The sequence below is a fragment of the Cnephaeus nilssonii genome (assembly GCF_951640355.1).
Source record: "Cnephaeus nilssonii genome assembly, chromosome: 3".
Classification (NCBI taxonomy): domain Eukaryota; kingdom Metazoa; phylum Chordata; class Mammalia; order Chiroptera; family Vespertilionidae; genus Cnephaeus; species Cnephaeus nilssonii.
The window spans coordinates 58,323,280-58,348,740 of NC_137074.1; the positions used below are offsets into that span (position 1 = coordinate 58,323,280).

A 25,461-nucleotide genomic window follows, 5' to 3' on the forward strand; every position below is an offset into this window, starting at 1 on the left:
GTAGAGAAGATCATAGCTTAAGAAGCAAAGTTAAAATATAGTGCTTTACAATTTTAAATTGAACTTCAGTTCAATTTTCTGCTCCCTGCCCTTTATCCCTGTCCTGCCCTTCTTATCCCTAATCAGAGCTCAGTCTGTTTGTGTAATTTACCGTTTTTCCCCCTCACTTCATATTGAGTTGGCTAAATCTCCCGTACATACATGTTGAATAGAAGTGGTGACAGTGGGCATGCATCCTTGTCTCATTCCCAATCTCAGGCAGTTTTCAGTATACCCTTAAATCTGGTATCATTTTGTTCCATGCTTCCATGTCTCTGGATCTATTTTGTTTGGCAGTTTATTTTGTTCATTAGATTCCACATGTAAGTGAGATCATGTGATATTTGTCTTTCTTTGACTGGCTTATTTCACTTAGCATAATAGACTGCAGATTTTTGAACTCTCCCCATAGTTCCAAGGAACACTGGAATAAAGACTACAGTAGTCAAAGACAAATGTCATGAATGTGAATAATTTTACTGGAATGAGAATGAGTGTGATACTAATTGACTCCTTTAAATCTACCCTGGTCTAAATTGCTTATTGTGGAAGAATGGAGCATGTGGGACTCAAAGGGACCTAGCTCTTATTACTCTTCTTTGTTTCTTGGGCTGATTGATCTTTGAGAAGAATGAATTTTTTAAATGACAACATATGTAAAAGGCATTAAATGATAATCTTAAGTAAAGTTGTCATAGATATGTAAATCCTTTTGACTATCGTTATTATAAAGTGAACATTTCTTCCCTTTAGCAAGAATGATTAAATCTGATAAAGCCTTTACCTAAATAGCTTAGAACACTTTCTTCCTAGCAGCTTTTATATTGCAGCTAGAGGCCCAGTGCACAAAATTCATGAACGGGTGCGGTCCGTAGGCCTGGCTGGCTATTGAAGCACAAGCGTCTGGTGTGGAAGGGCATGACCCAGCTGACCTCTGGGCCCTGGGCAGTACCTGGGCCCCGGGCCCCCACGCACTCCCCTCCGCCTGAGTCACGGTGCCTGAGTCCCCACGCAGAGATGTGGTGAGCACGGCGGGACGCCGTGGGCCAGGGCGCAGCGTGGGCCTCTGGGCCGCCCAGTGGCGCCACGGAAGCCGGGTGGGCAGCATGCTCTCTCCTGGCTGGCCTCGCAGACCTGCTCTTGCATGAACCCATGGGGAGCCCGACTGGCCCCTGCAGTCCCGGCAGCTGCGGCCTAGCTCACCCAGAAGAGGCCACACGGTACAGGGTGGGCTTCTCATGGGTGTCGGGCACCTGAGTGCCAGGGGGCTTCTCTGGCTCACAAGCCCTGGTATCCTGGGGAAGGGAGCATGGAGAGTGATAGTGAGTTCTGTGGACACCCCACGTTTTCACTGAACCTCCGTCCTCATCACCCCCACCCCCAGGTAGCCAGCAAGAGGTCGCAACCCCCCCCCCTCACACTCCCCCCCCCCCCCCGCCCCCCGCCCAGGTGCCGCAGGAGATTGGTCGCCACCACCCACCCCCAATTTCCTGTCTCAGCCCCCTGCCCGGCTCCCTCAGCGCCTGGGAGCTGGGCGGTGGCCCCACCCCCTGCCACCGCCGCTGGTCTCAGTCTGCGGGGCGATCGGGCCCCCTATCGCACCCGTCTTGGCCTGGCGTTGCCCGCTTACCTGCTCCACCATCCCGCTGCAGTCCCGCTCTCATCAGGGCCCATCGGGGCCGGCAGCACCTCCACTGCTGCCCACTGCCAGCGCCGTGTTGCCGACACCCACCATGTTCTGAACTGCCCCTGGTGGTCAGTGCATGTCATAGCAAGCAGTTGAACTGGTCGAGGGGACAATTTGCATATTAGGCTTTTATTATATAGGAAGGATTATAGCTTCTCTGTTGTTGACATCTGTGAAAAGGATAGACCCATGAATACACTAGCAGTTGTCTCATTTAGCTCATTTCACATCTGTGTAAGAGCCAGCTAAAAATAGCAGTGATAAAGGTGATAATGTAATTGTTTAATTACAAGTACTAGATGAAGCTAATGAGCTTAATGCATATACTCAGTAATTATTAACTTTTGGATTTATGATGCACTGCAGAGCAGAAAAGTTTTATTTTGTGGTATTCTTCATTCCTGTCTTCTAATTTTGTGGCATCAAATCTGATGAGACTAATATGAATGCATGGGTACTTTTATTTATGAAAACAAGACTTACAGAACTTAATCTTTTCACAGATTATAAATAAGGAAATTGGTTTGTCATTTCTTGTTCACTTTAATGGGATTTTAACTAATTTACATATTGCATTCAATGAATATTTATGGACTTTCTCTTTGGATAGCATAATGTGCAAGCACTGGGGATAAATTTTTTTAAAAGCTATCTCTATCCTCACTAAGACTATGAAGTGGGGTCTAGTAGGTGGAACAAGGTGTATAAATAAATGATCTTTGATAATAATAATGAATGATGGCTAACCCTTTGGCTAAACTAGGCACCTATTTTACATACTAATTCATTTTGTTCCCACAATAGCCTTCAGGGTAGTTACTATTAGTGTCCGTATTTTCCAATGAAGCAGTTGAGGCACAGAGATATTAAGTGACTTGTCCAATGCCATACTGATCATAAGTGATAGAGTTGGGATTCAGACCCAGGCAGTGAAGTCCAAGAGCCTGTGCTCTTGACCGCTATTCTGTAGTTCCTCTTGTTCCAAAGGAACAATGGTAGTAAGAAAAAAGTATTCTAATGCTGTTAAATACAATAACCCCTAGACTCATGTGGCACTTTAAATTTAAATTAACTAATTAAATTAAAAATTTAGTTCCTCAGTTGAACTGTTCAGTAGTCACATATTACTAGTGGTTATTGAATTGGGTATTTTTATCATCACAGAAAGTTCTTATATAAACAGCACTTATGCAGAAAATTAGTGTTATAGCAATTCAGGAGAGAGTGAGATGTTTGTGAAGAGTAGAAAATTATACTGGCATTAATGATTGAATGGGTGGCCTGGGCAACAGATGAATGGATTATTCCCCAAGAAAAGGGATGTATATTATAGGTGAAAGAGAAGAAAATGATAATAAATTCAGTTCTGGACATGATGAAGGGCAGTATCTAAGTTATCCACCTGAAGCTATCCATCCAGAAAGCGTTTGAAAATGAGGAGTTGAAGTTCAAGAGTAAATGAGGAGTTGAAATCATCTGTATGGAGATGAGAGATGATGAGGTTTTCAAAAAAGAACATTTAGAAAGAGAAGAGCTGATGAAGAACTTTGGGGTATATTTAGAAAGTTGAAGGTGAAAGAGGGCTCAGAGAAAGATTGATCAAAAGGTAGGAGGATAGCCAAGATGATGAAATACCACAAGAGCAAAGAGAGATGAGAATTTCACAAAGGGAGGATTGATTTTTAGTATGAAATACTATAGAGATGTAAGGAGTGAGAAGAAAAAAGTTGAATTTGGTGATGATGAAGTCAGTGCTGACCTTTGAAAGTGCAAGGAATGTTAGTGGCAGGAAGCAAATGATGTGAGTAGACAGAGAGGAAAGAAAGACAAAGGTTTAAATCAATCTTTCACAAAGTATAGAGGTTAAGTAAAGGGCCCTGGCCAGTGTGGCTCAATTGGTTAAGTGTCCTTCCATGCACCAAGAAGTCTCCAGTTTGATTCCCAGCCAGGGCACATGCCTAGGTTTCAGGCTCCATCCCCAATAGGGAGCATGCAGGAGGCAGCTAATCCATGTTTTTCTCTCACTGATGTTTCTCTCCCCTCCTTTCTCTCTCTCTCTCTCCAGAAATCAATAAAAACATTTTTTAAAAATAGAGGTTAAGTAAAGGAGTGAATGGATACAGAATAGAAGGGAAAAGTGAAGGTTGTTTTTCTTTTTTAAAGGTGGAACTGAGCTTGGCTGAAGGCAAAACAAGATTACTAGAAAAGAGAGGTAATTAGCAGCAACCTCTATACTAGTCATTCATTCATTTGTTCATTCAGTACATAGTATATTGCATACCTACTGGGTATCAGACACTGCAAGGAATTGAAAGTATAGGCATTCCTCATTTTCTTGTGCTTTGCTTTATTGTGCTTTATAGATGTTGTGATTTTTGCAAATTGAAGGCAACACCCTGCACCAGTCAAACATTACCACTTGCTCTATTATGACACTCACTTTATTGCAGTGGTCTGGAACAAACCTGTCATCTCTCTGAGGTATGCCTATATAGCAGTGAATGAGTCAAATTCAGTTCCTGCTCCCTGCTGCACTTTCCTAGTTGCTCTTTTCTATCATCTCTTTTTTCCCAACTCTCTTCGAAGACCTCCTACCTTTTTATTTCTCTAACTAGTAGCCCATTGCAGGATATCACGCCGCAGTAGGCCGCCCACTGCTTCCGCGGGAGCCGGCGACCGCAGCGTGCCGCGGGGAGCTGTGCTGCTTCCGTGGGAGGCGGGCCCGCCATCTCCTCTCTGGGCCTGCGCTCGGCCGCAGAGGCTGCGGGCTGGCCCCCTGTCCCCCAGAGACCCTCCATGGCCAGGGCGTCGCCGCAGCGACAAAGCAAGCGTCCCACCCCGGCCGTTCCACGCCCGCTGCCCAGAGGCCCTCCATCACCACAGCAATGAAGCAAGCATTCCGCCAGGCCGCTCACACTGCCCGCTCTCAGCGGCAGACCCCCAGGACTGGGGGACTCCAGCGAGGCTGAGGGGTCTGGGCACCGCCATCTTGTGGCTATGGGCACCGCCATCATTGTGACAGAATGATGGTTAATTTGCATATTACCCTTTTATTAGATAGGATAATAATAATGCAGGCATATATACCAGACCAAACTTATTAGCATCTATAACATTCAACATTCTTTCTTGGTGTGTCTTATTTTCTTTACTAAATTTGATTTTAGTTTTTAAAAGTTACAAACAATAAACTATTCAAATGAGACAAAACCTTTAGTACTTACTTAGTCTTGATTTGGTTTCCAATAAAACGTCAAGAGTTAAGTGAGTGAGAACAGCATTAGAAGTATGGCTCCTTTTTCCATTTGATGATCAGCACATACTGTTTGCTACCTGTTGAGAAATTTTTCCTTGTATAACTCTAAAGTCTGTAAAACGTTATTAAATCCTTGATGACCTATTTAAGTATAAAACACATTGCTTATAGTTTGGCAATAAGAGTCCACCCCCATCATGTTGGACTCTTAGTATAGCACCAAGAAACTACTTACTGTGTGGAGAGCAATACCTTTTACAATGTCAAGCTTTCCCTTGGAGATCACTCACCCATGTGAAAGATATAATGTTATAACTACAAGCTACTGGTTTAAAGTTCTTAGGACTCATTCCATTTGAATTAAGTTAAACAGTATTAGTTGAACAAGTTGGAAAGGAAGAAGGACACTTTCTCTTCTAATTCTTGAGGGAAACAATGAAAGGTGATTGGGGAAGGTATTTTGTCAAGCTGGCTTGGGACTATGTGTAGCCAAAAGGGATCTGGGTAACAGACTTGGTACATTGAATGCTTAAGAGGGCATGCTACCTGGGAATTGTATTACATAGTGGCTATTCTTAGAGGAATTAGTCTTTTAGGGGAGGTAACATTAGACATTTGAAATAATTTTGGAGATAAAAGTGATATACTGCAATGCTTGCTAAACTTAATTATGTAACAGAATCACCTAAGGAGCTTTCTTTAAAAATACAGATTTTTTTGAGCCCCACCCTAAAAGCTCCTCCTCCTCCTTCTCATCCTCCTCCTTCTCCTCCTCCTCTTCTTCCTCCTCCTCTTCCTCGTTTTGTCAGAGATGAAGGGAGAATGAGAGAGAGATAGAAACATCAATAATGAGAGAGAATCATTGATCAGCTGCCTCCTGCACACCCCACACTGGGGATCGAGCCCGCAACCCCGGGCATATGCCCTTGACCGGAATCAAACTCAGGACCTTTTTTTTTTTAATCCTCACCCAAGGATATTTTTTTCCATTGATTTTTAGAGAGAGTGGAAAGCAGAGGGACCGACAGAGAGAAACACCAATGTGAGAGAGACACACTGATTGGTTGCCTCCGGCATGCTCTGGACCAGGGTCAGGAGCCTGCAACCGAGATACGTGCCCTTGACTGGAAACGAACCTGGGACCTTTTAGTCTGCAGGCTGACGCTCTACCCACCGAGCCAAACCGACTAGGGCAAGAATTTTTTTTAAAAATATATTTTATTGGTTTTTTTACAGAAAGGAAGGGAGAGAGATAGAGAGTTAGAAACATCAATGAGAGAGAACATCAATCAGCTGCCTCCTGAACACCTCCTACTGTGCCCACAACCAAGGTATATGCCCTTGACCGGAATCGAACCTGGGACCCTTCAGTCTGCAGGCCGACACTCTATCCACTGAGCCAAACCGGTTAGGGCAAGAATTTTATTTTTAACAAGCTTCCTATTAATTCTGATTTAGTACATTCTCAGAACTGTACTTGAGAAGCACTGGTGTTCAGTAAAATAAAGTGAATATAATAAAACCTTGGAGGATGAGATATCCTAAATTTATTTATTGATTTAAACAAACATAGCCAAGCATCTAATAAGTACTGGGTACTATAGTATTTTTTAGACCTACAAAGATGAATAATACATGATCCTGTCCTTATGCTCAGAGTCTAATAGAAGAGAAATTGGCAGATAAATAAAGCAATGTGGTTAGAAATGATAGATGTGTACAGGGTGTTATGGCAGCAAGTAGGAGTATCTAAACCGCCCTGGTTGGTTTTGGGTCTTGGAGGGAAGGGAGACGGATCAAGAAAGTTTCAGTTATGTGGCTGAGTTTTGGGTGTGTTTTTCTCTCTCTCTCTCTCTTTATTGATTAAGCTATTACATATGTGTCCTTATCCCTCCATTGCCCTCACCTCCCTGGTGTCTGTGTCCATTGGTTAGGCTTATATGCATGCATACAAGTCCTTTGGTTGATCTCTCCCTCTTACCCCCACCCTACCCTACCTTCCCTCTCAGGTTTGACAGTCTGATTGATGCTTCTCTGTCTCTGGATCTGTTTTTGTTCATCAGTTTATATTGTTCATTATATTCCATAAATGAGTGAGATCATGAGATATTTATCTTTCTTTGACTGGCTTATTTCGCTTAGCATAATGCTTTCCAGTTCCATCCATACTGTTGCAAGTGGTAAGAATTCTTTCTTTTTTACAGCAGCGTAATATTCCATTATGTAGATGTACCACAGTTTTTTAATCAACTCATCTGCTGATGGGCACTTAGGCTGTTTCCAAACCTTAGCTATGGTAAATTGTGCTGCAGTGAACATAGGGGTGCATATATCCTTTCTGATTGGTGTTTCTAATTTCTTGGGATATATTCCTATAAGTGGGATCACTGGGTTAAATGTGAGTTCCATTTTTAGTTTTTGGAGGAAACTCCATACTGTTCTCCACAGTGGCTGCACCAGTCTGCATTCCCACCAGCAGTGCACGAGGGTTCCTTTTTTTCCTCATCCTCGCCAGCACTTGTCATTTGTTGATTTGTTGATTATAGCCATTCTGACAGGTGTGAGATTGTACCGCATTGTCATTTTGATTTGCATCTCTCAGATGATTAGTGACTTTGAGCATGTTTTCATATGTCTCTTGGCCTTTCTTATGTCCTCTTTCAAAAAGTATCTATTGAGGTCCGTTGCCCATTTTTTATTGGGTTGTTTATCTTTCTTTTGTTAAGTTGTATGACTTCCCTGTAAATGTTGGAGATTAAATCCTTACCAGTGATAACATTGGAAAATATGTTCTCCCATGCAGTGGGCTTTCTTGTTGTTTTGTTGATGTTTTCTTTTGCTGTGCAGAAGCTTTTTATTTTGATGTAGTCCCATTTATTCATTTTCTCTATAGTTCCCATTGCCCTAGGAGCTGTATCGGTGAAGATATTGCTTCGGCATATATCTGATATTTTGCTGCCTGTGGATTCCTCTAAGATTTTTATGGTTTCCCGTCTTATGTTTAAGTCCTTTATCCATTTTGAGTTTATTTTTGTGTATGGTGTAGGTGGTGGTCTAGTTTCATTTTTTGCATGTATCTATCCAATTTTCCCAACACGATTTATTGAAGAGACTCCATTGTATGCTCTTGCCTCCTTTGTCAAATATTAATTGAGCATAGTGGTTTGGGTTGATGTCTGGGTTCTCTATTTTATTCCATTGGTCTATATGTCTGTTCTTGTGCCAGTACCAGGCAGTTTTGAGAACAGTGGCTTTGTAATACAGCTTGGTATCTGGTATTGAGATCCTTCCTACTTTGTTCTTCTTTCTCAGGATTGCTGTGGCTATTCGGGGTCTTTTTTTATTCCAGATGAATTTTTGGAGAGTTCGTTCTAGGTCTGTGAAATATACTGTTGGTATTTTAATGGGAAGTGCATTGAATCTATAGATTGCTTTGGGTAGTATGGACATTTTAATGATGTTGATTCTACCAATCCATGAACATGGTATGTTCTTCCATGTGTTTACGTCTTCCTCTATCTCTTTTTTCAGTGTCCTGTAGTTTTCCGAGTAAAGGTCTTTTACCTCCTTAGTTAAGTTTATTCCTAGGTATCTTACTTTTTTTAGTGTGATGGTAAGTGGGATTTTTTTAATCTCTCTGTCTGTAAGTTCACTATTGGTGTATAAAAATGCCATAGATTTCTTGGTGTTAATTTTGTATCCTGCTACATTGCCGAATTTATTAAGTCTAATAATTTTTTGATGGGATCTTTAGGGTTTCCTATGTACAGTATCATATCATCTGCAAATAATGACAGTTTTACATCTTCTTTTCCAATTTGGATACATTTTATTTCTTCTTTTTGTCTAATTGCTGTGGCTAGCACTTCCAGTACTATGTCAAACAGGAGTGGTGAAAGTGGGCATCCCTGTCTCATTCCTGTTCTTAGGGAAAATGGTTTTAGTTTTTGCCCATTGAGTATGATGTTTGCTGTGGGTTTATCATATATAGCTTTTATTATGTTGAGGTATGATCCTTCTATTCCCATTTTGCTGAGGGTTTTTATCAAGAAAGGGTGTTGGATTTTGTTAAATGCTTTTTCTGCATCAATTGATATGACTATGTGACTTTTATCTCTCAATTTGTTTATGTGATGTATCACATTTATTGATTTGCAGATATTGTACCACCCTTGCATTCCTGGGATAAATCCTACTTGGTCATGGTTTATGATCTTTCTGATGTAATGTTGGATATGATTTGCTAGAATTTTGTTGAGGATTTGGCATCTAAGTTTATTGGCCTGCAATTCTCTTTCATTGTATTGTCTTTATCTGGTTTTGGTATTAGGGTAATTTTGGCTTCATAAAATGAGCTTGGAAGTGTGCCTTCCTCTTGAATTTTTTGGAATAGTCTGAGGAGGATAGGTTTTAGTTCTTCCTTGAATGTTTGGTAAAACAGCCCTGTGAAGCCATCTGGCCCCGGGCTTTTGTTTGCTGGAAGCTTTTTGATGACTGCTTCAATTTCCTCCATAGTTATCAGCCTATTGAGATTTTTAGATTCTTCCTGATTGAGTTTTGGAAGGTTGTATTTTTCTAGGAATATGTCCATTTCCTCTAGGTTGTCTAGTTTGTTGGAATAGAGTTGTTCATAGTATTTTTAACAATCCTTTGTATTTCTGTGGGGTCTGTTGCTATTTTGCCTTTCATTTCTGATTTTATTTTAGTCTTCTCTCTTTGCTTCTTGGTGAGCCTGGCTAGAGGTTCATCAATCTTGTTTATCCTTTTAAAGAACCAACTCTTGGTTTCATTGACCTTTTGTATTGTTTTTTTCTGTGTTTTTTTGTTGTTGTTGTTGTTGTGTTGTTGTTTTTTTGTCTGTATGTCATTTATTTCTGCTCTGATCTTTATTATCTCCTTCCTTCTTCTCTCTCTGGCCTTTTCTTGTTGCTCTCTTTCTAATTCTTTAAGTTGTAGAATTAGATGATTTATTACCATTTTTTCTTGTTTTTTTGAGGTAGGTCTATAGAGCTATAAACATCTCTCTCAGGACTGCATTCACTGTGTCCCGTAGATTTTGGATCATTGTGTTTCCATTGTCATTCATTTCCAGGATGTTTTTAATTTCTTCTTTGATCTCTTTGGAAACCCAGTCATTGTTTAATAGCATGCTATTCAGCTTCCAAGTGTTTGAATTTTTTTATTTTTTTTTATTGTAGTTTGTTTCTAATATTATGCCATTGTGGTCTGAGAAGATGCTTGATATGATTTCAATCTTCTTGAATTTGGAGAGACTTTGCCTGTGACCCAATATGTGATCTATCTTTGAAAATGTCCCATGTGCACCTGAGAAGAACATATATTCCATGGCTTTGAGGTGAATAGTTCTGAAGATGTCAATTAATTCCATCTGATCTAGTGAGTCATTTAGGATTGCTGTTTTTTGCTGATTTTTTGTCTAGAGGATTTTTCCAGTGATGTCAATGGGATATTAAAGTCCCCTACTGTGATTGTATTGTTGTTGATCTCTCCCTTGATATCTTCCAGGAGTTTTTTTATGTATTTGGGTGCTCCTGCATTGGGTGCATATATGTTTACCAGGGTTATATCATCTTGTTGTATCGATCCCTTTAGTACTATGAAGTAGCCTTCCTTATCTCTTGTTATGGCCTTCATTTTGAGGTCTATTTTGTCAGATATAAGTATTGCTACCCCAGCTTTTTTTTCATTTCCATTTGCCTGAAAGATATTTTTCCATCCCTTCACTTTCAGTCTGTGTGAGTCCCTTGTTCTGAGGTGGGTCTCTTGTAGACAGCATATATATGGATCATTTTTTTTATTCATTCTAGCTGAGCTTTTTGATAATAGATAACTGATTCCTTATAACATCCTATGTGTTTCAATAGTTTTGCTTATAAATCTTGCTTAAATGTGTTTCCATGGTTTCTTAAACAGAACTCATATAATCTCACCTTTATTATCAGTTATTTATGCCATATAGCAAAGTAGTGATACCTTTTAATACAGTTTACAGAATTAGTTCCCATTATCCAAAATGATCCCTGTGTTTTCCAATGGTCTTAGGCTCTACACAAAATATCTGTGATTTCCAATGGTCTTAGGCTCTACAGCAGCGGGCGCGAGCGGCTGCTGCTGACCTATGATCGCCCCTAAGGGCTTCGCCACCTCCCCCTGCTCCTGAGGGGCAATCATGGCAGCAGCCGCCACTCGCACCCACTGATGGCACCAGCCCCACTCACACCTGCTGCTGGCGCCACACCTGTCAGCTGGTGCAAGCGGGGCCCGACGCCGTCAGCATGTGGGAGCAGCAGCAGTTGGAGTGGGGCTGCCGGCAGACAGGGGACCAGGAGCCGCAGCAGGAGGGGCTGGGCAGGGGCGCAGAGGATGGGCCAAGACCCACTGCTGTGCCCACCGCAGCCTCGCAGCCCACAGTTCCTATCAAGGTGCACGAATTCGTGCCCTGGGGCCCTAGTTATTTATAATAGCCAAGATTTGGAAGCAGCACAAGTGTCCATCAGTAGATGAGTGGATAAAAAAGCTGTGGTGCATTTACACAATTAAATACTACTCAGCCATAAAAAAGAAGGAAATTTTATCTTTTGCAACAGCATGGATGGGTCGGAGAGTATTATAATGAGTGAAATAAACCAGTCAGAGGAAGACAAATACCATATGATTTCAATGTGAAATCTAATGAACAAAATAAACAAACAAGCAAAATAGAAATAGACTTATAGATACAGAAAACAGACTGATAGCTGTAAGAGGGGAGGGCCTTTGGGAGGCTGGGTGAAAAAGATGAAGGGGATTAAGCAAAAAACAACAATTTAGACACAGACAACAGTATGGTGATTACAAGTAGGAAAGGAGATGGAGGGACATAAAAGGGTAAAGGAGGATAAATGGTGATGGAAAAATACTTAACTTTGGGTAGTGAACACACAAAACAATACAAATTAATTAATTTAAAGGAACAGAGAAGCAACATGATAGCTTAAGGAAGTATATGCGATCAAGAGAAGGTAATTTATTTTCTAAGATGGGAAAAATATGGCATATTTGTGTGCTGGTGGGAATTATCCAACTGAGAGGGAAAATTTGATGATGAGAGGAGCTACATCTTTGATAAGAAGGAGGGGGATCTCATGCACAAGAGGCGGGTATTTGTCGTTAGGGACACAGACAGCCTAGCTCTGGGCTGGAGGGAAAACATACAGGCACAAATGCAGAGAGATGGTTAAATACGGGAAGAACAGGTTGTAGAAGTTCTCTTTTGATTGTTTCTGTCACAGGAAGCAAGGTTACTAGCTCTGTTTGAGAACAAGGAATATATATTGGAAATTTGAAAAAGTGTAGAAAGTATGAAATAATTACCTAGGAGAGAAAAATAGGAAATGAACTATGCAATTGACTGAAGGAAGCTTCAAAGTTAAAATGAATCCAATCAGGTTGAATGTGTATTTTTCTGAGCTTCGCATTAAGCTAGCTGGGTTGTAGACATGGAAATCAAGAAAAAGGTGGATATAATTAGTGTTGGAATTTTGTCAGGTGAATATACAGTAATGTGAAATAGGGGCAAAGGAGTGACTAAAATGACAAATCATGGATTTTATGCTTATTGGTTTGTAGTGTTCGATACTTTAAACTGGAATGAGAGTGCTTACCAGTTTCCGAAGTGGCTATAAGTATTTTGATGGATTGATTTTTTAGGTTCATGACTACAAAGAAGGAACCCCAGTAGAGAAGACCTACTATATAGAATTATGGGATGTTGGAGGTTCTGTGGGCAGTGCCAGCAGTGTGAAAAGCACAAGAGCAGTATTCTACAACTCTATAAATGGTAAAGCATGTTTTATTTCTACCATGTATTAACGGACCAAGAGTACAGATCATCTGATATGGAGTGCTGTGGGATGCTGGACTCATCTTAATTTACGAAAGGTTTAATTACTCACAACTCTTAATTTAAATATGCATAATGCATTTCAGTTTATGTTTCTAGATTCTAACCATGTAATTCAGAATATTAAATATTTACTCTGTCTAGTGTTTCTATTTATATCATTGTCATAAACTAAATATTGAGAAATAAAATTGTATTTGGGGAACTTGACATAAAACATGGAACTTTCAAAACACTGTCCCTTGGGAGTGCTATTTCTCTAGTCATTTGGGTAAATACAATAGAACTGTTAGGAATCCCATAGTCTAAGCCAGATGTCACAGAAATAAAAACCTTTCTTTCTTTCATCTCCTCTTAGAGAGAGTCCTATGTAATTAATTATAAAGAGATGCGTAAGGGTATTTTTAGGGGTGCAAAAAATTCCTCCAGATATAGAGATTCAAATACTTCAAACAGATTTCCAGATGGAGGCATGTGATAGAGGTCATAGTTGCAATTCATAGAGGGCCTACTCTATGTCAAGAGACTAAACCACTGACACCTGTGATTTACCTATAGAGTTTCTTTATCTTCTTCTCTTTTTTAAATGCATTTTAAAATATTTTACTGTGAAGTATAATTTCAACTTGTCTTTAATTGATGTACCAAAAGATTTGGCATCTCACCTCTTCCCTCCTGGTGTATGCTTAGCTAATACTCATTTATACTCATTCACTATTAGGTAAGCATTGCAATTGCTAAGTACCTTCTTCATTCCTTATGTTCCTCTTTCACTATCTTATCTTTCCATGTCATAAGCTGTTGTGGATGCTATTTTAAAAAAAAGAGAGAAGAAGCTTCTTGTCATTGGATATAAACTATAGAATATAGGATATTGACCATAGAATATTGTCCAGAAGTGTCCCAATCTACCTGAAGAAAAAAAAAATAAATGAAACAAAAGAGTTATAAGATAGTGACATCAATGTATGATATTGTCATGCAAGAAAGAACATGATAATGGCATATATTAAAAGAATAAATATAAGTGAAAAAAACAGTAAGATAGTCATAGATTTCTTAGAAAAAAAGGAGAGAAAGAAAAGAACTAGAATCAAGTGATAAAACTTGGTTTATATCAGCCAAATGACTTTGTCAAAGTTGATATCAATCTGATCTGGCAAAGAAAAGTTTAGATATATAACACTTTTGAACTTTTGTTTAGATCTTTTTGAGAAAAAGTTAAGAGCAAAATAAATGTAAAGATAAAAATTATAAGTAATAAATTTAAAAACCATTTAAAACCTAGAGATTTTATGGAATTGAGTCATGAACTTAATAAGTGCTAAAGAAGAAAGCCATCTAAATCCACTTATTTGACTGTCTTTTCTATACCTACTATTCATTAATGATTTGTCTCTTCCTTGAATATTACTGAAGTAATTGCATATATTTTGTTAGTTTTACAGAGAAGACTGAGACCTATTTCTGTTTCTTAAAGTTTAAAAAAAAAAGTCCCTTTAGCCCTGGCCGAGTGGCTCAGTTGATTGAATTGTCGTCCCTTACACCAAAAGGTTGTGGGTTTGATTGGTCAGGGTATATACCTGGATTTCGGGTTCAATCCCCAGTAAAGGGGGTGGGGGGATAGGGGAGGCAGCCAATTGATGTTTCTCTCTCCCTCCCTCTCCCTTCCTTGCTCTATAAAATCAATTAAGAAAAAGTCTTAAAAAAACACACACACAAATGCATAGTCTTTATTCTTAGTAATAACATTCCTCCCTCAAGAGCCCACCTTCTTCCCACTGCGATGAACTAGGCTGGTAAATCCCCAAAGAAAATCTCTAAAGTATGTCTCTACCTCTTTCTCTTTTAAGATTAGAACATACTCTGATCAGCTGTCAACCTGATTTCTTTGCTCTGGGCCCCAGAGTGACCCTCCTAGCTCATACAAACAGGAATTCTCAACCCAAATGAAAGAGGGAGAATAAGGAAAAAGAGTGCTCAAATGCCTTTAAAAATTCCAGAGCCTTAAATAGAAATCTTTAAAAAATGAACTCCTTCCAGTCCATCTAATAGCTCATCTAAGCCCTTGTAATCCTTTCACTTTCCCAACCAAAAGTCTCACCCATAGCTTTATGATATTTATACCTGGGAAATAGGGAGAGGAGAAAATATCTGCCACTCCTGTGCCCTAAAGTGAGACTTTATTCTGTTTTCCTCAACCTTTTACTGTCAAATTAACTGAGTTCAAGGCAAGTTACTCAACCTCTCTGAGCCTCAGTTTCCACATGTGTAAAATAAAGGTAATTCCTACTTCATAGAACTATTCTGAAAATCAAATTAGACAACACTGGTAAAGTATAATATGTAGCATATAAGTGATGAATAAATGTTAGCTTTATTTTTTATATATATATTTTTAAATTGATTGCAGAGAGGAAGGGAGAGAGAGAGAAACACCAGTGATGAGAGAGAATCGTTGATAGGTTGCCTCCTGCATGCCCCCTATTGGGGGTCAAGCCCACAACCCGGGCATGTGCCCTGACTGGGAATTGAACCGTGACACTCAACCACTTAGCCATGCCAGCCAGGCAGCTCTGTTTTTTAATGGTAGTTCTTTATTCCTTTTTTAAAATCTATCTTTAATTATGTGTCCTTGATGCCTAATAGAACACCTCATTGAGGAAGGTAGAGTGAATGCAGTTGGCTATGGGGACAACTGTCAGATCTCTATTTATTCCAGATGCCAGGAGAGAGAACAGATTTATCTGAGCCAGCTTGAACACGTCAGCTATGACATGCACAAGCACCTTCATTGTACAAATGACTGTAAATTCTAGAGAAGCCAAATAATGCTAACTCTTCTGCCCTTCTTTTTTAAATTGACATGAAAATGGAGGAATCATCAGTTTTACATCCTCTCTTCACAGTAGAATCTGGGTAATACAAAAGGTTTGGGATTTGAAAAACCTAGTCTTTTGACCTCAAAATATCTTAAATTCCACGAGGCATTAAAGCTTTTCCTTTTTTATCTATAGCTTATTGGAATAATTACCTGCTTTGCTTTTCTGTCTAGGATCTTAACTGATTCTGTTTAATTGTATTTCTGAGCCTCATTACATTTTATTATTTTCCTCAATCTCTCAAAAGTCCATCTGTTTTCTATTATTCATGTCTCTTGACTATTTCTTCTTATCCTCTTCTAATGACATATTTATTTTGTTCTTTTAACTATATCTCTCAAAGAACTAAAAATTGGACTCTTGAGTTGATTAGGCAGGCCCAGGTAATCTACAGGAAAACATTTTCCAGGTAAAGAATAACAATTGTATCAAATTAAATCAATACTGTTTTAATATATTTTATATACTATTTTTAGTGAAAATAAGTAATATATGTATGTATGATGTCTATGACAATACTATGCAGAGTGCAAAAACAATTAGCTTTTTGAATGCATATAATTTCTTAAATACATGAAGTATTTTTTATTCTCTTTATTGATAAGGTGGTTCTGCAATTAGGACCAGACAGAGTAGGCACATGAAGTGTTGAATGAAGAAAAAAAAAAGAAAACACATTCTAAAAGTTTAATGACATTTTATAGAATTTTTAAAAGTTAGACTACAAAGAAAATTTGGTAATTTGTAAGAACTTGTAGAAGAAATTTTAAAATAATTGTGTCTGAGTTTATTATACATACTACTAGAATGCTAGGTTCACTAAGCAGCTCAATGCTTGTTATTTACTGAGCCTCACTTTGCCAATTCGGAAAGGAAGAAGAATTGTTCCTGTACTGACATTATTTTCTCTGATATTTTAGGTATTATTTTAGTACATGACTTAACAAATAAGAAGTCATCCCAAAACTTGTATCGTTGGTCATCAGAAGCTCTCAACAAAGATTTGGTGCCAACTGGAGTCTTGGTAACAAATGGGTAAGCCCAAATTACTTCATAATTGGTTTGAAATGTTATAGCAAGCACAAGAATGCACCCTCCAGAGTAACACTTTGTAAGATGTTTGATTTGCAAATATTTTCTCCCAGTTTGTACATTGCCTTTTCATTCTCCTAACGGTGACTTTCACAAAGCAATAGTTTTGCATTTTTAAAAAGTCTAATTTCTCAGTTTTTTCTTTTATATATTACTAGAGGCCTGGTGCACAACATTCATGCACTCGGGGGTGGGGTGTACCTCAGCCTGGCCTGCGCCTGCTCATGGTTCAGGACCCCTTGGGGTTTCTGACTGACGGCTTAGGCCCATGGGGAGCGGACCTTAGCCGGCATTAGACATCCTTAGCACTGCTGCAGAGGCGGAAGAGGCTCCTGCCATCGCCACTGAGCTCGCTAGCTGTGAGCCAGGCTTCTGGCTGAGCTGTGCTCCCCCTGTGGGAGTGCACTGACCACCAGGGGGCAGCACCTATGTTGAGCGTCTGCCCCTGGTGGTCAGTGCACATCATAGTGACCAGTCGTTCTGCTGTCGGTCGATTTGCATATTAGCCTTTTATTATATAGGATACTTTGAGTAGGTATCATGTGTAAGAACCTTGGCCTAATTCCAGAACATGCAGATTTTCTCCTCTGTTTCTTCTAGAAGTTTTATAGTTTTAGGTTTACTTTTATATCTGTGCTCCTTTTTGAGTTACTTATAATGTGGAAGGTTTTAGTTGAGGGTGACTTTTGCATATGAATGTCTAATTGTCCTAGCACAATCTATTGACAAGATTAGTCTTTCTCCATTGAATTGCTTTTACTCTTTTGCCAAAAATGAGTTGACCATATTTATATGGGTTTATTTCTAGACTTCCTAATTCCATTCCATTGCTCTGCTTGCCTATCCCTTCACCAATACTACAGTCTTGATTATTGTAGCATTATAGTAAGTCTTAAAACTAGATAGTGTGATTTCTTCCACATTATTCCTTTTCAAAATTGTTTAGCTAGTCTAGTTTGCCTCACCATATAAAATTGAAATCAGCTTGTCTATATTGGCGAAAATTATGCCTGGATTTTTATTGGAATTGCAATAAACCTATAAATCAAATCAGAGAGAATATTTTTTGCCTCTTCTAATCCATGAGTAAAGATGTTTTACCTCAAAACATCTTCAATGATAATCCTAGTCATGATATCATTTCATCTGTGTACTTCAGTGTGTAACTTTAAAGATTAAGAACTTTTTGAACATAACTAAAATGTAATTGTCATACTTAAAATTAACAATAATCCTTTAATATAGGATATTATTTTAATTTACACAAACATCTTATAAATATTGATTTATTCAAATCTGTATCTAAGTAAGTCCAATCATTGTATTTGCTTTCTTTTCATCTTAACTTCCCCTTCCTTTTTTAATTTTTCTCTTTTACCCTCTAGCAGTTTATTTTTTGAAAAAAAAGATGGCTTGTTTGTCTTGTAGAATTTTCTGTATTCTGGATTTTGCTGATTGCATGCTGATAATAGCTGTTAAATTTGTTTCTCTGAATCCTAAATCTTCTCTAAAATGGTAGTTAAGTATAGCGATCTGAAAGATGCAATTTTTTTGTTTTTGCCATAATTAAATTGGATGTAAGGTTTAATAAAAGAGAGAAAAAATGGAAGCTAAAAAGAGATATAAGAGAACAAATTATATGTATATTTCAACATGTATGTGTTATGATACATATATAATACATGTTAATGTATAACACGTGCAGCATATGTTATATTACATATGTAATATATGTATTGATTTGCAAGAGATTATGCAAGACTACAAGTGGCAGAGATATATGTGTATCAAAGATGATGTTGGATGAACTAAATACAAAAATTTGATACTTAGTGAGTATAGGAAAAGAAAATAGTCCTAACGGAGGTCACTCTCAACGCTTTATTATCTAATAAAGCAGATTTTAGTTTTTGGACAATTTCTCCTAAATCAGGCATGATATTGGCAAAAAGAATCAAAGGCCTTGAACTCAAGCTATTATTGGCTTTTATGCAATAAATAGAATGGTAATATTTTTATCAAATGGGAGTTAATAGTTCAAAACAATTGTGTTGCAAGACTGAATAGTAACTGAGGTTCTGCAAGATTATTGTGAAAGGCAAAAAAAATTAAATAATTTTGTACACACAGCCCTAATTTAGATTATTCAAAGAGAAAGGAAAATAATATCAAAGGAAGAAAAACAGCTATGCTCAACTGGGTTGTATTGATTGGATTGTGCAATATTGATTTACTGTCATCAGGTGTTTGAAACCAGATTTTGCTGACCATTGTAAATTGAGCTTATAACGTGTCAAAAATCCAAACCTTTTATTTCTCCTATGTGAATAGAATTTAAATTAATTCAATAACTTTGGGCTCTATGTTCCTTTTAGTTATAGAAGGTATACCACTCTATCCTTTGGGTAGAAATAGAAAAAAAGAATTGTAAAGAATTGTAATGCTGGTACAATTGTTATTGTACCAACAAAGAGAGGTAACTAGCCCAAGGTTATACAATGACCCTGAGGGATTTGTATTTCTTATCCTCATTCTCTCTGTCCTCTGTCTCCCACAGCTCTCATATCAGGACAAACAACTATTTGGTACTCAGTTCTTTCCTTTTACTATTCATTTTGTGGTTTATCTGTTTCTTCCCTTTCCATGTGTTGAAACCATCTTATGGTTGATTTATTCTGACCTTAGCATCCCTATTTCCTGTTTTCCTTGAACAATCTATTTTCATTGTAATTCATAGACAGAAATATGTATGGTAGTTTAGAGTTTATTTATAACCTTGCAAATACCCAGAAGCTTGTCATTTTCCCCTCTAACACAAGGCTTGAGTGCCATGCTAGTTTCCAGGGTTTTCTTTCCACTGAGGTTTGAATCCACTCTCAGCATCTATATAGAAAAATTCCTGAGCCTTAGAAGGTAGAGCTCTGGGAGAAGTCAACTCAACCTACCTTGGTATACCTGGTAGGCACTCAGTTATTCAAGTAGTCTATCAACACTCATGGGGACAAATTTTGAGTAGTTAGATGAAAGTTGGAACTCTGTAGATGGTGAGGATGGATTGTTAAATAAACAAGTAGATGGAAGAAATTAGGAGAAAAATAGGTTTATAGGTGATGGGTGAGCAAGAGCCAGTGAATGATCAGTAAAATAGTATAAGCTAGTTGCATTTAAATATTACACGTATACATCAAAAAGGTAAATTCTATTCACCTCTTCATTATTTATCACAGGGATTATGACCAGGAACAGTTTGCTGAAAACCAAATCCCACTGTTGGTAATAGGGACTAAACTGGATCAGATTCATGAAACCAAGCGCCATGAAGTTTTAACTAGGACTGCTTTCCTGGCTGAGGATTTCAATGCAGAAGAGATTAATTTGGTGTGTATTTTCATTAATGCATGTTTGTATTATTGTCAGTTGAAAGTGAACCTGAAGACTTCACAAGTCATATATTCTCACAAAAGAAGCTTTATACTTGAAGTCAGGCTATTTTGGTTCTACTCCAAAATATGGTGCAAATTGGAATCAACATAGACTGTCAGATGGGCAGTCACTTCAGTCTCCTTGTATGCTGATCTGTTGGAATGTTTAAACTTTGTTCTATAAATAATGTAAAAATCGTGGGTTTTTTCTTTAAAAGATTTTTAAAAATCACACTAAAATCAAAATAAGTAAATTAAGGTGACAAAGAAAGGTTACTGATACTGTACCTTAGATTATTCTTGCTTTAGAAAAGCCTCTTAGCTTCTTAAATTACAGAATTTACCTTAAAGAACAAACAACTAGACAAGTGAAAAAATTATAAGCTATAAACTAGGAGTGCCTCAGGGCATTAGTTTCTATACTCTTACGTATATACGGACGATTGAATCCCTTCCTGAGGTATTTAACTCAATTAGAACTTGGTGCTAAAAAGGCTAAGAAAAGTCCTCATATAAACCAGTTGGTATTGCCCAGACAAAGATATGCCATTGCTCACAAGTAGGATTTGTGCAGCACATACGGTGCGCTGGCATTTAGACGTGTTGGTCGTAGTGGTTTAATAATACCAGTTGCTACCATTTCTTATTTACGTGCCGAGCACTGTTCTGCTTATTTACATAAGTTATCTCACATGCATTATCTTCATATCATCTCTATAAAGTAGGCATTATTATTATCCCCATTTTAAAGATGAAGACTAGTAGCAGGGAGAGGTAACTATGCCAAAGTTACCCAGTCAAAGCAGGCACTCTGACTTCAGAGCCTGTGCTGTACAATTAACCCTATTTTCCACTTAATTTTCCTACAACTAACATTTAGAATCTTGGAAAGAACTCTTAGAAATCACCTAGATTAACAATTACCCAAACCTGACTGCATATTCATATTACCAACTAACAGTACCTCTGAAAATTTTTAAATAACTGCCCCTTTTTATTCATAAGGTCTGGCAGGAAGACCAGGACTCTATTTTAACAAATGACTCAGGTGATTCTGATGCCCTTACTCAGAGAGTCAACATTTGTGAACACTGCTTGGTTCAACCACCTCTACCCCCATAATTGAGTCAGCTTCTGTTACATTCTACTTGGCAGTTAAGGTACCTTATTTCTCTCAACTGCCACCATGGAATATTCAATGTAAATAACCCCCGGTGGTCAGCACTGGACCATAGGTTCCAGAAGATTCCTGCTCTTTAGAATATATAATCTACATATATAAAAGCCTAAGTGACCTTTAAGACCAGTTGACCGGAATGACCGGTCACTATGACACGCACTGACCACAGGGGGCAGATGCTCAACACAGGAGCTGCCCCTGGTGGTCAGTGCGCTCCCACAGCAGGAGTGCCGCTCAGCCAGAAGCCAGGCTCACGGCTGGTGAGTGCAGCTCGGGAGCCTCTCCTGCCTCCATGGTCCTGCCTCCATGGTAGTGCTACAGAGCAGCTATTGAGCGGCAGCAGCACAGTGAGACCAGGATGAGTGGGAGCGGCGGGGCGCCCAGCCCCAGCTCAGGCTCCTCCCCAGCCGTCTGCCCCTTCTGCACTGCTACATCCCTGAGGGGATGTCAGACTGCCAGTTTTGGCCTGATCCCCGCAGGCCAGTCTGACATCCCCCAAGGGGTCCCGGATTAAGAGAGGGTGCAGGCCAGGCTGAGGGACCCCACCTATGCACAAATCCATGCTCCGGGCCTCTAATATAATATATAATGCTAAGGTTACTTCCTTTGAAAATTATTTCCAAAGTGAAATTTACCATTACATATACTTAATTTGTTCCATTAATTACTTTCAATGTGTTTTGGGATGTATCTGTTTATAGTGGCTAAATATATGATTTTCTACTTTATTTGCAAAGTCAGGGCCAATTGTTAACAAGATGTAAAGGAACTCATATGGTGATACTTTGGCACACAGAGTCTCCACAGAGTTCACATACAACATACTTTTGGCCTTCTATCCATGTATGGCTTCAAGGACACAGCAGGAACAACAAGAGGGTCTTGAGTATACAGGGAACTACAAATGAGAAAATTGGTTAAGAATTTCAAAAAGAGATAATCAAAAAGACTCAGCAAGTAAATAAAAAGCCTCAAATAAACTAGTGTAACAATATTAGTGCTAGTATCTTTAGTTACTGTATGTATACATCAAAGAAAGAATCAGAGTTATCATCTTGTACTTGAAAAAGGTCAAAGTGTTTAAATTCTAGATAGGGAGAAGATTATTTTTTTCAAATCCTGTTAGGCTAATTGTGTCTAATACAATTTTTTTCTCTGTTATGTGTTTATTTCAAAACGGTCATATTAAAGCATCTTCCCTAGTTATTATTCCTTTCTCAAGCTTAGACAAGCTATTTAGAGCTATTAATTTTCAGGTTTTGCCCTCAGCCATAATCAATAATGGATGGCTCTTTCAGCCTTAAAATTCTTATCCTAAAATCATAGAATTTCTCTAGCCTGGTCAAGCTTAAATTGTGCAGCCTTACAATTAAGTTTTTGGGAGGTTTTGTTTATTTGCTACTTGGTTTAGATTTTTTATTTAGTACTGCAGCTCTATTTGGAATCATCTCTGAAGTCTTTTAACATTCTGATGACTATATAATTAGTATCCATTCTGTAAAACGTCTAACACAGGTCCATCTAAGGTTTGTCTCTTATATGCCCCAACTGCTGTATAAATGTGTTCAAACATTATTTCAAATACAATAGTTTGCATAATAATATTTCAGCTTATTTAATCTATATGTGGAATTATCTTTTATATTAGGTGCTTTGTGTCTGAAAATTCAGTCTGATAGCATTTTCTTGGAATGAAGAGAGAAGGGAACTAATATTTCAGTACCTGCTATGTGCCAGACATGCATTAACTCATTTAATTTTCACAGAAACCCTATGGGATAAGTATCGTTATTCCCATTTCATAAATGAACTACACTTTAAAGATTTAGTAACCTAACCAATGTCACACAGTCTAGAAATGTAGAGACAGATATTCAGATTCAGAGCTTGCTGGCTTCTAGTATTCTGTGATCTTGGAAACATTTGTTAGAGTCTCTCTTTTTTTGTGGTTTTGAAAATGTATTATAGATTCTGGCCAAAATTAAAAATGTGAGCCTTGAAATGTTATATATGGATAAAATAAGTGACTGTTACAAAATTTATTGGAAAGGAATCATGTGGGCTTAGAGAGTACAAATCAATAAATGCAACACCAATAATTTCAGAATTTCCCAAGGGACACAGCCTGGAAGACAAATATCATTCTTGCAAAGCAGCCTACATGATATCCTCATAGTTTGGTCTTGGAGTTAGAAATCAAAGTATTCTGTCTCTTAAGGTGTCAAGTCAGTAATGACAAGCAAAGGCAACACAACCCTGGAATTTCAATAAAAGGATAGTAAGCCTTTTAAGGTCTTTACTAGTCATTATAATGATTTAATGTTCCAGATTGTTTTGTTTCCTCTGGGCTCCATTTTTAAAAATTCTATTTAATAGTAATATATCTCTTCTTCATTATTGTTTCTCTAACTAGTGTTTAATAATAATGCTTAATGATATTTAATAATAATTCATTGTTTATTATTATAAAAATATATCTATTGTTTATTATTACCTTTCTGGCCTACCAAGAGATGTATTGTGTTATGTACAATGAGTGAGAAATCCCTGGCAACTATTCTGTTTGTTCTTCGCTCCTCTTAACTCCTTATTTTCATGCTTCCTACTATTTGTATGAACTGCATACAACTTAGTTGAGCACTGGTGAGTAACTAGTGCTAAAAAGTAAAGTGTTGACTTTTTAATGGCTTTATTTCTGCTTTTCAGGGTAAATGTAGGTAGGTCACCTGATTAGTATCTTGGTTGTATTAGTGAGATATTAGCAATCCTGTCTTCCTTTGTGGATTAATTGATGAACACATTGGTTCAGGGTCTTCTAAATTTGCTCAAATAACAAAAAGTGTCCTTATCTTCCTTTAGCACTTTCCTCTATGCTTTGTGCATCATGATTTGAAAATAACATGAATATTTTATGAGAGTATTATGCCTAATATTTTACAATGTGCAACAGGAACATTGATAACTAACAAGGATCTATGTTCTCTAGCTTTTAATCGTGGGTCTTATGTTTTATCTTCTAGGATTGCACAAATCCACGGTACTTAGCTGCTGGTTCTTCTAATGCTGTCAAGCTCAGTAGGTTTTTTGATAAGGTAATGGCCTCAATTAAGTTATTTTTAAACTTAATTTATATATTATAAGAGTTTAACTTTTTTTGTAAAATGCTTTGTCCTTTTATGCCTTCATCCTGAATGTCACAAGCTGAATAATACTTGTTTTGATCTCTCTTATCTGTTGGTATAATTGCTCAAGGCCTGCTGACGTATTTATACTATCACCAGTGTTCTCTAGCAAAGGATGAAAGCTACTGAATTTAAATGGGTTTTTTAAATAAAATACCTAATTCCCCTTCTTAAAACAATTTATGTTTCCCTGTTTCCCTAGTTTCTATCTCTTTTTGTACTTATCCCCCCTAAGCCCTACAAAAGACAATGAACTGAGGAGATTCTACTTAGTTAAAGCCCTGAGTTCATTTTGCTCTCCCAGCTATTAATAGTTCTTACTAATACTTTTAAGGTAATGCCATCTTCTTGATTCCCTATTGTTTCCCTATCAGAAACTTTTGTATTAAAGTTATGGACTCTTGCTAGCATCATCTTATTGTAGAATGAAAATGCAGAATGACTCAGCATGCTAGTAAATTAGAGCACTGTTTGTCTTTCCTTCACAAGTCCTTACAGCTGCATTGCACGTAGTATTGACCGAGTTTAAGTTGCTTGCCCAATGCGGACATTGTGTAGTCAAGTAAAATAGGATGTATTTCTGTATGCTATTGAAAAAGATTAATTTCTATATTATATTTCCTTTTAAGTGTAATCTTGCAAGAAACATTTTTCTCATAGATCTTCTTTATGAATCATTTTTCTTTTAGCAATTTAGGGATTAATATTTGGCCCTTTATCCAATATGTCAGCAGAGATAAAGCCCCACATCCTCCCTATTTAATGAGATCATGGGGAAATTTTTGCTTCATTGCAGAACTTCCCAACTGGTGTGTTGC

At 38.0% G+C, this 25,461-nt stretch overlaps 1 protein-coding gene across 1 annotated transcript in view; it reads left to right on the plus strand.

Annotated features, from left to right (window-relative positions):
• Nucleotides 1-25,461, plus strand: part of RABL3 (RAB, member of RAS oncogene family like 3) — a 38,901-nt gene that overhangs the window by 6,767 nt on the left and 6,673 nt on the right. The window contains exons 3-6 of the mRNA XM_079765088.1: nt 12,693-12,822; nt 16,688-16,802; nt 20,087-20,237; nt 24,482-24,553. Coding sequence (XP_079621214.1) covers nt 12,693-12,822; nt 16,688-16,802; nt 20,087-20,237; nt 24,482-24,553 — 468 coding nt within the window. The remainder of the gene's footprint in view (nt 1-12,692; nt 12,823-16,687; nt 16,803-20,086; nt 20,238-24,481; nt 24,554-25,461) is intronic.